This window comes from Phacochoerus africanus, chromosome 5 (assembly GCF_016906955.1).
Source record: "Phacochoerus africanus isolate WHEZ1 chromosome 5, ROS_Pafr_v1, whole genome shotgun sequence".
In the NCBI taxonomy this organism is placed as follows: domain Eukaryota; kingdom Metazoa; phylum Chordata; class Mammalia; order Artiodactyla; family Suidae; genus Phacochoerus; species Phacochoerus africanus.
In genome coordinates, this window is record NC_062548.1 from 126,780,660 (window position 1) to 126,795,870 (window position 15,211).

Here is a 15,211-nt window from a genome sequence, read left to right on the forward strand (position 1 = left end):
CGTGAATACTAGTCGTGTTCGTTACTGCTGAGCCACAACAGACACTCCAATGGGCATAATTCTTATTGGAAGAAATCATAGCGCAAGTCCGTCATTATGCTTTTTTACACGTAGCATATCGTGTAGATGATAACATACCTAATCATTTATCGTGTGCCTACCGCGTGCCCGCCTCTGCTCACTATTCATATTCTCTCAGTATTTATAAACATCATATACATATGTATTTTCATTTTACAGGAGAGAAAAATTAAGCCTCAGAAAGGTCCAAGAAGGTCTCCAAAATAAACATTTTTCCATGTTACCTTGACTTTATCAGCACTAATTTGAAAGCTGCCCATTTAATTGAATTGCCCTTTATCATGCAGTATTTTAGAGTCTCTATGTAGTATGTTGTGAAGTTTGCTACAAAGCCCTTATAAAGTATGTCAGAACGTTTGAGAGCCACCCACAAGGAGTTTTTCCTTTATGTTAAAATGTGTTCTATAGTCATTTCATAGTATAGCTCTTTCGATACTTACGTCAGTTCTCTGTACTTTTATGAACTATATTTAGATACGCGGAATATATGTATTTCAGTATGAAGTGCACAACTATCCAAAAAGAGAGAACCTGATTATGTCGTGGGTTCGCAATCATGCTCAGCCAGGCGCCTTATTTTGAGATATTTTAAATTCCCATGATATTAATATAAATCACACGCACTCACCACATCTGTAAGCCTCTGAGATGCGTTTGCTTTAACTTTTATTGTCTCAGAGCAATACTTCTCTTCCCAATACATTTTTTCAGAAAATGTATCAGATTTGTGGCATAGTGATTTTCTTCAACTTAAGGTTGTTTAAATTTTTTAGCCACTTATGAGCAACACTATCAGTCATGATATGAAAATATATTTGTCCAAAACCATCTTCTAGAAAGTAAGTAGATAACGTCATTTTTTTTTTTTACCCAAAAATTGTATGTTGATTATTTGCTGTGCTTCATGTTCTCTGCTGACCACTAGGGTTTTAATTATAGCTCACTTTTTCAACACTGAAAATTTGAAGGTGTTTTTATTGAAATTAAGACCAAAACAGGAAGGCCCAATATCATTGTTAGCTTTAGTGTCCTAGTCAGTGTAGTCAGATAAGAAACAGGAATAGGAGCCGTGACTTCTTAAAAAGCAGAATTGCCTGAGTTCCCTTTGTGGTGCAGTGGAAGGAAATCCGACTAGAATCCATGAAGGTGCAGGTTCGATCCCTGGCCTTGGTCAGTGGGTCAGGGATCTGGCATTGCCGTGAGCTGTGGTGTAGGTTGCAGACATAGCTCAGATCCCTCAGTGGCTGTGGCTGTGGCCAGCAGCTATAGCTCAAATTTGGCCCCTAGCCTGGGACTCTCCATATGCTGCACGTGTGGCCCTAAAAAGCAAAAAAAAAAAAAAAAAAAAAAGCAAAAATTCCCATTACTGTAGATTATGTCATCCTAATTTCCAGAAAACCCAAGAAAAATACCGAAAACGACTAGAATTAATAAATACAATTTATTGGAGTTCCCATCATGGCACAATGGAAAAGAATCCAACTAGGAGCCATGAGGTTGTAGGTTTGATCCCTGACCTCACTTAGCGGGTTAAGGATCCTGTTTTGCTGTAAGCTGTGGTGTAGGTCACAGACGCAGCTCAGATCCCACGTTGCTGTGGAGTAGGCCGGCAGCTGTAGCTCCGATTGAACCCCTAGCCTGGGAACCTCCATATGCCGCAGGTGTGGCCCTAAAAAGCAAAAATAAATAAATAAATAGAACTTATTATAAGGGCTGAAATAAATGATAGAAGAATATATATGTGAAAATACCTCACTCACTGGTTAGGGGCTTAATATATATGAGTCTAATTATAAAGACTTACCTTTTTATTTTTTTTAAGTATAGTTGATTTATTACCTTTTTAACCTAGTGTGCCATCATTTTCTTAAATTATAGAGTAAATATTATTCTTCAAGTGAAGAAGTACTAACTCATTATCTAGAAAGCCACGTTTAGACATCTTCAATTAATACTCTTTTTTAAAGCACAGAGTTTGGTAATAAGACAGACTAGTCTTGAACTCTTTCCCAACAAGGTGAATTGTAAGCATCTCTAAAAACTGTTGAGAGGAGTTGCCTTGTGGTGCAGCAGGTTGAGAATCCTGCGTTGTCGGAGTTCCTCTTGTGGCTCAGTGGTTGACGAATCCGACTAGGAACCGTGAGGTTGTGGGTTCAATCCCTGCCCTTGCTCAGTGGGTTAAGGAGCCAGCATTGCCGTGAGCTGTGGTGTAGGTCCCAGACGTAGCTAGGATGTGACGTTGCTGTGGCTCTGGCGTAGGCCGGCACCAACAGCTCCGATTTGACCCCTAGCCTGGGAAACTCCATATGCCACGGGTGTGGCTCTAAAAAGACCAAAGACCACTGCAGCTGCTTGGGTTACTGCTGTGGCATGGGTTTAACCCCTGACCCAGGAACTTTTACATACCATAGGCATGGCCAAAAAATAATAATAATTATGAAAAATAAGACCGTTGAGAGACAGTTCTCTATGGATCCCTCAGATTTCTCCAAGTATTATGAGCTGAAGCACTTTGTGTAGCCTTGAATCCCTAAGGTTTTCGCTTGTTTTTTTTCTAAAGCCATTTTATAGGTTTATATATATCATTTAATACATTTAACTCTCTTATTAGCTTTGAGTAATTTTTGCATAAAGTGTAAGGTTTAGGTTGAGGTTTCTTTCCCTTTTTTTTGCCTCTGAATATCCATTTCCTCCAGCGCCGTTTGTTGAAAACACTCTGTCCCCCATTGAATGCTAATGCCCTTGGTCAAAAAGTCAGTTGGGCTTGTTCTTTTCTGGGTTCTCTGTTCTCTGTCTTTGATCTTTGTGAATATCTTTCTACCAGTACCACTTATCTCTCTCACTAGCCAGTTAAAAGCCTTAATATTGAGTAGAGTTATTCCTCCCACTTTATTCCTCCTTGTCAGGATGGTTCATCTGTTCTAGGGCATATGTCTTTCCACATAATTTTATAAAAGCTTGTCAGAATCTGCAAAGATCCTTGCTGGGAAATGTTTGATAAGCACTGCATTAGACCTGTAGATAACTGGGGAGGATTGACGTCTTTACTATGCTGCATCTTCCCATCCATGAACATGGTGTATCTCTTCATTTATTTAGCTCCTCTTTGATTTCTTTCATTGGAATTTCATATTTTTTTAGGCTATAGATCCTACACGTGTCAAAGTTTTATTTTCTTTGAAGTAATTATAAATGGTATTTTTATTGTCAGTTTTCACGTATTCATTATGTTAGTGTATAGAAATGTGATTGACTTTTGTGTGTTGATTTTTGTATCCTGTGCCTTTGCTGACTCGTTCATTAGTTCATTCACTCAATAAGTACCGTGCATGTACATTTTAGGTAGTGGGGATAGACGAGTGAGCAGATAAAGGGCTGTGTTTCCACCAACAGATAGGCACTATGTCACATACTTGTAAGTGCCAAGAAGGAAAATAAAACAAGGGGGGGGGAGGAGATGGGGTCGGGGAGGCTACTTTAGGTAGGACAGTAACGCAGTGCGCCTCTAAGGTGACATTTGAAAGATCTGAAGGAAATGAGGGGAGGAGCCCTGCAGGTACCTGAAGAAAGGATGTGCTGGGCAGAGGGAGCAGATCCAAGGTCCCGAGGTGGAAGCAGGTGTGATGAATGCAGAGGGCCTGAGAGGCCCTGAGGCTGGAGGGGACTTGAAGGTGGTGAGGTCAGGTCATGACAGGTGGGTGTCTTGAGTTTGAAAGGTTGTTTTTTGTTTTTGTTTTTGTTTTTTAACATTTCTTTATAAATAGGCAAGAAAATATTGCCGAACTCCTCCTAAGACCACTAATTTAAATAATTCTCAGCTTCTCTAGCTTACCAAGTTCTCTGGTTTCAGAACATCCTGATTCGAGTCTAATTACGTGTTGGCTCTGCCGCTTGCTGGTTATTTTACCAGGACAGAAAAGCCCATTTCTTCATCTGTAAAGTGAGGTTAATGATGCCTGTGCTGGTCTCCACACAAAACTGTTGTAAGAGTCAACTGACTTATTGTATTATAAAATTCTTTCCAATGCTAGAAAACAACTTTTGCACTATTATTCTGCGGAAGAAAGACATGGGGTTTTAAGTCAGGTCTTGAAGGACCTGACGGGTCACTGTGTAAGCAGGGCTCCCCATAGCAATTTCCAAGAATTTCATGGGCCATGACAAGTTTTATAAAAATGAAGAAATCGTGGTATAACGGATATAATTTTCCAGGTGGCTCCTTGGGATCAGAGCCAGAATGAGCATCGCATCAAATGTTTTGGAAACATGAGTTAGTACAGACAATTTAGCAAATATGTAGGTACCATCTGTCCTCATTATCCTTTCGGTGTATTGTCACCTGTCTTATATACCCAAATAAAGAGCATCTGTGTTAAAAGAGGCTAGGAGACAGGAGAACCAGCTTCCGGCTTGCTTTTCTACTTAAAACTGCTAACTTAAAATAGCAAACATTTCCTTCACAGAGGTGTGGGGAAATGGGACTTGCTTTAGGACTGCCTCACCGTAAAAGAAGGATCATTTAGTTATTCAGTGAGAGGAAGGATGAGTAGTTTTCTTTGACAGACTTATTTTGCATTAGAAATGGAGAGACGGGATTTCCCCTGGTGGCTCAGTGGTTAACAAACCCGACTAGTATCCCTAAGGACTCAGATTCGATCCCTGGCCTTGCTCAGTGGGTTAAGGATCCAGCGTTGCTGTGAGCTGTGGTGTAGGTCCCAGACACGACTCAGGTCCTGTGTGGTTGTTGATATGGTGTAGGCTGGCAGCTGATTAGACCCTTAGCCTGGGAACCTCTATATCCTGTGGGTGCGGCCCTAAGAAGACAATAATAATAGAAATGGAGATACAAATAGAAGATAATTTACTTATTTTGAAAAAAAAAATTCAAAACAAAATTCTATGACATGTTCTTTAGTGAAATCTTTAATTTCAAATTAGAGAAAATTTCTAGAAAACATGAAGATGTAGCAGTCGTCATGCTAAAATGAAAATTAGCAATGCATTTAGGATAATTTAAACTAAAATATTGGCTAAAGTGGAGTAAGGTGAACTAGTACAATTCCACATGAAACAAGTCATTATTTCAATGTAACATATGCTGAATGTGAATAATCCAGTTCTAGGGAAATATACTTGTTTGAATTTATTTTGGCAAGAATATTAAGAACCATTCTGTGATTTTGTTCTAAACATTTTTTTTTTTCTTTTTTGGCTGCCCCGAGGCATATGGCGTTCCTGGCCAGGTATCAGATCTGAGGTGCAGTTGTGACCTAAGCCACAGATGTAGCAGCACTGGATCCTTAACCCACTGTGCTGGGCCACAGATCGAACCTATGTCCCAGCCTGCAGAGATGCTGCTGATCCCATTGTGCCACAGCGGGAACTCCCTAAATAAATTTTAACCCTAGTGTTAAAACAGTTATAACGGTTATGAAATTGGGTAAAACAGAGTTTTGGAAGGTTCTGGGTGGAGTAGGATCGGGGAGGGATGTTGCTGACTCTAACTATAATTCATTGTAAAAATTTCCGAAAGTGTGTTTATTTTTTCAGCCTTTTCTAGGGCTGCTCCCGCAGCATATGGAGGTTCCCAGGCTAGGGTTCTAATCGGAGCTGTAGCCGCTGGCCTGCACCTCAGCCACAGCAACATGGGATCCGAGCCGCATCTTTGACCTACCCCACAGCTCACGGCAATGCCGGATCCTTAACCCACTGAGCAAGGCCAGGGATCAAACCCGCAACCTCATGGTTCCTAGTCAGATTCGTTAACCACTGTGCCACGACAGGAACTCCGCAAGTGTGTTTTAATCAGAAGAGGCAAATGTGAAATTTTCTGTAAAGCAGTTCAGTGGCCTTGGCCATGAGTTTCAGGTGTGTGTCACCCCTTCCAGGTGGATGTAGCAGACACGGAGGATGAAGAGAAGCGCTACTCACTCTTCACAGAGCTCCTGGAGACCAGTCACCGCGAGGCTGAATTCCAGCACCTGGCCCTGCTCCTGCAAGCTTGGCCGCCTATGAGACGGGAGTATTCGTGAGTATTAACTCAAAGTAGGCTTTTGTTGTCTCAACTCTAGGTTTAAAAATTCGGTACCTTCAGAGAGCCAATGAAAGAAAAAGTCAGTATCTTTTAGATGAAATTAGAGTTGCTTTTCTGGAAATATTATAGTTTTGTTCCATTTCCCCGTACTCCTAAACCCAAATATTTTATTCAGAAACACAAACAGTGCTTGATAGTACTATCTGATTTATGAAGTCAGCAAAATAATTCTGTGCCAGTATGCTGGCCAGGCAATTTCTGACTCTCTCTTACCACAGCTTACAGCGCTAACTTGCGATTGATAATGGGAATTATCAGTGCATTCCATTGCATAACATTTGTTGAGAACTCACAATGTTGTGTGCAATTGACATAATCAATTTACACAACAAATCTAAGCAGGAAGGTGACGTTATCTGCTTTTATAGATGAGACAGTGGAAGCTCAGAACTTCAGTAACCAGCCTCGCCTGGTGATTAAGCAGCGTCCCGGCACCTTCACAGCCTATCTTGTTTCCTCCACATCCCGCCGAGCTCACAGCCACCACTCAGAGCTTCATGGAGGAGTTGCACCATCCTTGCTCTGGCAGCCAAGGATTCCTTTGGAAGAAGTGGCCAGGTTTCCTCTGAGCACATAGGCTGGCTGCCGTGAGCGGCTGCTCCTTGTTGGCCAAAAGCAGGAGCACCAGGGCCTCTTGTCCCAGTGCCTGCCGGGCCAGGACTCACTCGGCCCTTCCACCGCCGGCAGCCCTGTGTGAGCTTCAGACCCTAAAGGAGGATGTTCCCAAAAGTCAGTTCTTCCAGGAGCAGCCTGGGGCCGCCTGGGAACCCCTGGGCCACCCTCTTCGCCTCCATCCTCGGATGACACCATTATGAATTTCTGAAGCAAACCAAGGACAGGGCTGTTGTTGGTGGGATCTGTTTTTTTAACCAAGTGTTTTCAGAAAGAAAAGAAGTGTTCGCAGACCTCAATCATTTGTGGCAGAGGAGGCACGCTGCCGTGTCTCTTGTGAGCACAGATTCTTCGCTTCCCTGTCTGAGACTCTGCAGCACAGATTCCCACATCGTAGAAACTTTAGTTTCACCTGTGACAGCGCCGCGAAACAGCATTTCCATTTGGTTCCCAATTATCTTGGCAGAGCTGCCTCAGGACCTGGGGGTGCTTGTTAAAAACGGAGCCCGTGCTCACCTCCCTAAGTCCAACTCTGGGGCCAGGGTATCAGTTTCTAAACAACTCCTAGGTGCTAACAGTGGAAGTAGATGTGGGACCTGTTAATTAGATGGTCAGTAATCCCTCACTTTTTTAGAAAATGGGTTGAATTGTAGATTTCTTCATACACTCAGAGTGGATCTCTTAGGCTAAAGAGAATTTTTTGAATTCAAAATATGATACCTCTAGTAGATAACTGGCTTTGTAGCTTCTTTTACATTATTATCATTATTATTTTGTTATTATTAATGGCATAAGGGGATTCATACCCGCACCACAGCAGTGACCTGAGCCACTGCAGTGATAACGAAGTCCTTAACCGCTGAGCCACCAGGGAATTCCTTTTTTATTTTGAGAACACTGACCATTTCAAATCTCTCACTCACAAGAAACAAAATCAGCTTCACTTAAAAGGTTGATTGCATTTAAAGCATTGCAGTTGTAGACAAAAAGGTATTCATTTTTAACGGCCTAGTCTTGTTTTTTGTAGTCCTACCTGAAATTTATAAATTGTGAACCTGTGTTTTTCAAACCTCTTTATGAAATCATTAGCATCAGAACCAAGCATCAGCAGTCTCCTTACCCCTCTGACCAGCTTTGTCTGCTCTCCCTAAGAGAAAACCAGAGAATGAATCCAGGACGGTCCATTCCTCCTTCCTTCCTGGCTCAAACTGGTGTTTTAGCACAGGGGAACATAAGATGGAATACCTAAAACAGGTTCTTCAAGGGGCTTTTGAGTACTTTTCCCCCCATGAAAATCCAGTGTATGACTCCAGCACTTTCAAGACAACAAAAAAAAAAAAAAAAAGAGAGAGGGATGGGGAGGAAAGGGTAGAATGGCAATAACTGAATGTTGCTGGTCAACACAGTCAAAAACTGAGAAATTTGGAGTTCCTGCTGTGGTGCAGTGGGTTAATGATCTGGCTTGACTCTGTGGAGTCGCTGGTTCGATCCCCAGCCAGGTGCAGTGGGTCAAGGATCCAGACCTGCTGTAGCTGTGGCACAGATCACAGCTGAGGCTTGGATAGACCCCTTGTCTGGAAACTTCCATATGCCGTGGGGGCGGCCGAAAAAGAACAAACTGAGAAATTTGCTTGAGCCATCTGACTGCTACCAGCTTTGGGTTTTTAGCTTTAGTCCCTTGTAGGACCAGGTATGGAAAGCATAATAGACATGCACTTACAGAAGCTCCACAGTTTTCCTCCAGTGTATCACAGCTGGCTCGTGGAAAATACATTTTTTTAATTCAGTGAACTTTATTATATTTATAGTTGTATAACCATCATCACAACCTAATTTTAGAATATTTCCATCCCAGTCCCCCAGTCCATCTCGCCCCCCAACCTGTCATCCTGTTCCCTTTGGTAACCATAAGTTTTTCAAAGTCTGTGAGTCTGTTTTTATTCTGCAAATAAGTTCATTTGTATCCTTTTTTTAGATTCCACATATAAATGATAACATATGATCTTTGTCTCTCACTGTCTGACTAACTTCACTTAGTGTGATAATCTCTGGATTCATCCATGTTGCTGCAAATGCTATCATTTTATTCTTTTATGGCCGAGTAACATTCCATTGTGTGTGTGTGTGTATAACACACACACACACACACACACACATCTTCTTTATCCACTCCACTCTGTCAGTGGACATTTTAGATTGCTTCCGTGTCTTGGCTATTGTAAATTGTGCTGCAGTGAATATTGGGGTGCATGTATCTTGTCGAGACATGGTTTTCTCCGGACAGATGCCCAGGAGTGGGATTGCAGGATCATATGGTAATTTCTGTTTTTAACTTTTTGAGGACCCTCCACACTGTTTTCCGTAGTAGTTGCACCAACTTCCATTCCCACCAACAGTGTAAGAGGGTTCCCTTTTCTCTGCATCCTCTCCAGCACTTACTGTTTGTAGACTTTTTGATGATGGCCATTCTGGCTGGTATAAGGTGGTACCTCATAGTAGTTTTGATTTGCATTTCTCTAATAATGAGTGATGTTGAACATCTTTTCATGTGTCTTTTTGGCAGTCTCTATGTCTTCTTTGAAGAAATATCTAGATCTGCCCATTTTTTTTATTGTGTTGTTTGTTTTGATATTGAGCTTCGGGAGGTGTTTATATATTTAGAAGATTAATCCCTTGTCAGTCACTTCATTTGCAAATAGTTTCTCCCATTCTATAATTCTATCGGTTGTCTTTTAGTTTAGTTTGTTGAGGGTTTCCTGTGCATTTTGATAGGTTTTGTCAGGGGGGTGGGGGGGCCGCACTGCTGCCTGCTGGCCCATCAGTGTTTTCACGGCAGGGAGGCAGCCTATTAGAGAAAAACCCAGGAGGGCTGATTTCAGACCTTAAAGGGGAAAGCAGAGGGCAAGTCCTGCAGTGCATGAAGACGCTAACATCAGCCAGAGACCCCGAGCTTTCTTTGTACCTTGAAATAAGCAGTATTCTTTGTCCTCACGGGTTGTTAGTTTGAGCTGAGACACAAAGGCTTTGCCACAGGCTGGTGTTGTGGGTCCCTTGTGGTTGCACTCGATGTTTTTCTCAGGGGCAAAGAATGAAACTCTTTCATGGGAGAGACCATCCCCATGGGTGCTCAGGGTCTAGAGTCTAGAGCCCAGCTAAGGAAGGGAATGAACGGACTCTTTGTAAACAGTAAAATTGTTTTCAATGTTGTAAGTGAAATCTGCGCCTTGGAATGAATGTGCCTTTACCTTTTCTCTTGAAATGTATCTCGGGATGTTTTTTTTTTTTTGAAGTCAGAGCAGTGACAGCCAGAGAAGGGGGATCAGAGGCAAACTTCGGTGTGCTTTATGTCTCCGAAATTAGGAAAGTAGATCGTAAGATGTGCCTGCTATTCAGAATGATTCTTCGCAGTGACAAACACCACTCATTAAATAATACAATCCTGCACGGAAAACAGGACATTATCTTTTCACAGTGAAAAGAGCCGAGGCCCAGAAAGGTTGGGTGGCCTCTCCAGAACCACGCAGCTGGGCCGAGAGAGTCGAACTAACTTGTGTGAGTCACCCAGGTAGTCAGGGAGCCAGAAGGTGAGCCCGAATTGCCAGGCCTCCAAGCAGCCTGTGCTCCTGGACGCCACCCGCTGCCTCCAGGCTGGGGGGCCACTCGTCCACCCCGCGGCGAGCCGTCTTCCCTGCGCGAGATGGTTTGTTTTCTCCAAGACAGACGTGAGGGACGCGCCATCTAGGTTATGATTGCAGTTTGCCGAAAGCGTCTTACTTCAAAAAGTGGGATTTCTCTTCGAGTTTAAAAGTATTCATCACAATTGATATAAGTTGCATCCTTTCCAATGCTTTGCCTTCTTCTCCCTTCGAACCAGCATAACTGATAACCCGTGGGTGAGACTGGCCACCGTGATGCTAACCAGGTGCACGACGGAGAGCAAGGACGCGCTGGGGAAGGAAGTTCTGAAACTCTGCCGCTCTTTATACCACACGGAACAGGTGCTCCCTGCAGAGGTGAGTGGGTATTGCAAGCGACTTTCCTGGGGTGGCCCTTTGCTGTTCCAGACTCTTTCTTAGAAGCAACATCAGCCACTGTACGTGGGGAACATTCGGCCTAAGCTATCAGTAGCAAAGGCCCATGGTTGTAACAGATCAGATGAAGAAAAGCCGCGCTGAAGGGACGCTTTGAGGACGCTTTCTCTTTGTTGGATGCTCTGAAGCAGTTGGCCTTTCTCAAGTCCTAGAGTAGAACTCAGTTTTTGGTTTTTTCTTTTCTTTTTCCTTTTTTTGGATGCCCTTTTATGTCTCAAGTTTCTGTTCCAAGAGTTCATGGTAGCTCAGGGGTCATGTCTGGCTGAACCTGGCCAGTGGGTAACGTGGTCGTGAGCCTTAGTGCACCTCACAGGTAACCAGCCACTCTGATTTCCACATGCTTTTGACATCATCGCGATAAGATTGCATGACCAAAATACTTTTTTCTCTGTAAACATGTAAAAACTCCACCGCCTCCATGCCAAGCTTGGTTCTCTATTTGATCCCATCATGTGAGATTATTTGTGTAACATACAGAGAACATGGGTTGTGTATACATGTTCTCTGTTCACACACATACACACACATTTGTATATTCTAAAAGAAGGACATGTTAACAACAGCCCCCTCCTGTGGCTCTGACCTCGGCAGTGTATTATTGGGTGAGGAGTTTATGTCTTAAATTGAAGCATTTGGATAACAGCACTAAATTGATTAATTGCTCTTTGAGTTTCTACTGCATAGGAGATAAACTTGAAAATAAAATCAGAAATGTGACCCTTTGAATCTTCATTGTAATCACTCAAGGAATATATTCTCATTGTGAATGTACATTTAATGAATTGTCTTCTGAATGAAGGATGGCTAAGTTTTTTGATTGAATGTTAAAATATTGTATCCATTTTTAAAAAAGTCTTCAACCACCAGAATGACAGTTATTGTATAAAATATTTAAAGTTCCAACACTGGAGTTCCTGTCGTGGTGCAACGGAAACGAATCCGACTAGGAACCGTGAGGTTGTGGGTTCGATCCCTGGCCTCATTCAGTGGGTTAAGGATCCGGTGTTGCCATGAACTGTGGTGTAGGTTAAAGACACGGCTTGGATCCCACGTTGCTGTGGCTGTGGCGTGGGCCGACAGCTCCCACTCTGATTCGACCACAGGCCTGGGAACCTCCGTGTGCCTCAGGTGTAGCCCTAAAAAGCAAACAACAAAACAAAGCAAAATGAAGAACCGACATCAAAAATAACTCCATAACTCCAGTGGCCTGTGATTTGCATGTATCAGCTACTTACTTACCTGGCATCTACTCTGCTGTATCGTGAGCACCTAGAGGGTGGGGACCATTGCCGTAGCATCTGTATCTCATCCGAGGCAGGATTCAGCCCATCCTGTCCATCTCAGAGAGTGAGGACCCGCTCAGTCTGGTACCCCACTCTGAGTAATGTGTCCACCACGTGGGTTTCATCTTTGCCTTAACATAAGCTAAGGTCAAACATTGTTGGGTCCAGACCAAAAGCTGGAAGTGGCCTACTCCCCGGTCTGTTGAATCTGGTTAGAAAATGTTATTCAGGACCTGCTGTAACCGTTTAACAAACTGGCGTTAATAGCAACACCTGACAGTTGCTAGCACTCTAGGGCTTTCACTTCCATTGACTCACTTCGCCTTCACCGCCTCTGCCACCACCTGTTAGGAAGTTCCTTGATGTCCATTTGATGGCTGATGAAATAGAGGCTCTGAGGGCAAGGTTCTGGCTCAGGATCACTCAGGCAGTAAGTGGCACATTTGGTTCTCAAACCAAGTTTCTCCGCTTGAATGCTTAAAAAATAGATGCTTCCCAATGGGCCACTCTTAGCTCACTTGGGGTGGATGCACATTGAATGTCTGTTATGTAGTTAAGTTTTATTGCCAGTTTTCTCTCTTTCTATGGTCCTTCCTTCAAGAATGGCCTACAGAGTCTAAGGTCTAGATGATTAGTGTTTTATTTATTTATTTATTCATTCATTCATTCATTTATTTATTTATTTTTAGGGCCACACCCGAGGCCTATTGAAGTTCTCAGGCTAGGAGTTGAATCGGAGCTACAGCCACTGGCACATGCCACAGCCACAGCCACAGCCATATCACATCTGAGCCGCATTTATGACCTGCACCACAGCTCTTGGCATTGTCAGATCCTTAACCCACTGAGCAAGGCCAGGGATCTAACCTGCACCCTCATGGATACTAGTCAGGTTTGTTACCCAGAGCCACAACAGGAACTCCCAAGGTTTGAATCTGAACCACAGCTGCGACCTGCGACCTGCGCTACAGCTGCAGCAACTCTGAATCCTTTAACCCGCTGTGCTGGGTTGGGGATCAAGCCCACACCTTCCCAGCGACCCTAGCCACTGCAGTCAGATTCTTAACTTACTGTGCCATAAAGGGAACTCCCACAGTGACTTTTCTTCATCCTTCTTTTGCTGCCTTGGTTTCTATCTTTTAATTGGATACATTTGTAGATTTTTTTTTTTTCCTTAGGATACTATGGCAAAAGGAACTTTGCTGGTATTGTATACTATTTTTATTCATCACTAAATGTGCTCAGATGAGAATTAGAATTGCCACAAAGGAAGGAAGGGTATTACTACAAATGAAAATGTCTATTAAGTTTGGTTTACCACATTCGGAAATTATATAGTCTCGTTTCAGAGTTCCATAAGTATCACCATGGCAGTGAGATTATCCATGACTCACTTTTTTTTTTTTCCTCTGACACCTTCGGTTGCCCGACTGCATGTGTGAGAAACACCCTTGCCTGGAATCTCTGGTGGGACTTAAAGGGATGTACTTTCTCTTTCATCCCCATTCCCCGTCCCCCACGAAGTTCCTGTACATAGAGATTTTTTCCCTCTGACTCTTCAGAACGCTTTTTTTTGTGACTGCCTGCTGTTGCTCGGGGTACTTGTTTACTTACAGCCGTGATGGTTTTGCTGATGGAAGGTACCGCCAGGAAGATAAAAATCACCGTTTCTCACAGGGCGTGTGTCCCACAGCCTTGAAAGTTACTTATCCTCGTTCTGCGCTTGTATCCATGGCAATCTGTGAAACAGTCTCAGGAGCAGAAGATCTGTAGAAATTGGCATAAAACCGGTTCTTGGCATTTAGATTTAAAATTCCGCATTCCAGCTATTTGCGACTGACCGTGAGGGTCCACGACTCTGCCAAGGCACAGCGTGAACCCAGCGTCACAGATCCCCCAGGCGGGTGTATGGGTGTTGGGCGCCTGGCTAATGAGTGAGCCAGCTAACCCCAGCTTCTAAGTCTTAGTGTGGTGGTTCTCTCTCCTGGTTGAGGCACTTCTGATGCTGTTGAGAGCTTGGTTTTTAGCCTGGGCGGTGCCCGTCTCCGTGCGCTTGCTGCAGGTCCTGAAACACCTGTAGGCGCTGGATGCCCAGCGCCAGCAGCGGGTGGTAGAGGACAGAGGGCCATTTGGTGGGAGGTCCTGCTTCTCTGAGGACCATGAGCTGCAGGGTGCAGGGCATCGCCATAAATCACAGCCCACGGGGAGGACACCTGCTTCTCTTCATTCAAGGCCTCTCTCGTTCTATGTCCCGATGGCCCGATGGTTTGAGCCGTGAAGGTGCCATGTAAGGGGTCCTGTGGTTCCCTTTGCTACTTTGACTTTTCTTGCAGCGCCCAAATCCCTTTATAAACATCCTAATAAACTGTCCTCTGGTAGCACAAGGGGGACTACCTGGTGGACGCAGTTTAGTATGTAATTATAGACGAGGATTTAGCCAGCAACTGTTAACTAAGAGAGAAAAAAGACTCAGTCGCTCTCATAAAATGAATTCCTCCATTCCTGGATGTCCTTGCCAGGCCGTGGACTACCTCTCCCTTAGGCCTGCCCAGAGGGGTATATCGGTTATTTCCATCAACTTTTTCATCAAAGCTAAGAGCAGATGATGTGCTTATTCTGAATGTCATAGATTGCTGAGAAATACCTATTTACCGGTTACCTATAACTTAATGGATAAGCAAATATAAGTATTAAGAGAGAGAAATATAAAAACATTGGGGGGTATGTTATGTACCAAGCAGGTTTGGAAGACAGAGAAGGAAGAACACTCTTGCCCTTGAGTAAGGCAGAAAGGCCGGGGAATAATTACAGTACTGTAGCTGACGTAGGAAATATTTTACAGAGCATAGTCAGGTGCTCGGAATGCCGAACGTGGGAGATCAGAGGTGCCATTGCGGGAGGTGGCGTTTTCCTGTGCCTTCGAAAGCTGAGACGTAAGGATGGATGGGGATTAATCAGACAGGCAGCAGAGGTTACGTGGTGTGTGCAGACCCAGAGGCCTGAGAGCCTGGCGCGCTCAGCAGCACCATCCACTGTGGGAACCACGGGCC

The 15,211-nt window shown here is 43.7% G+C and overlaps 1 protein-coding gene across 1 annotated transcript in view; it reads left to right on the forward strand.

Annotated features, from left to right (window-relative positions):
* The window catches only part of NBAS (NBAS subunit of NRZ tethering complex), a 360,775-nt gene that overhangs the window by 331,697 nt on the left and 13,867 nt on the right, over window positions 1-15,211 (forward strand). Inside the window, exons 49-50 of the mRNA XM_047782615.1 lie at window positions 5,970-6,109; window positions 10,662-10,800. Coding sequence (XP_047638571.1) covers window positions 5,970-6,109; window positions 10,662-10,800 — 279 coding nt within the window. The remainder of the gene's footprint in view (window positions 1-5,969; window positions 6,110-10,661; window positions 10,801-15,211) is intronic.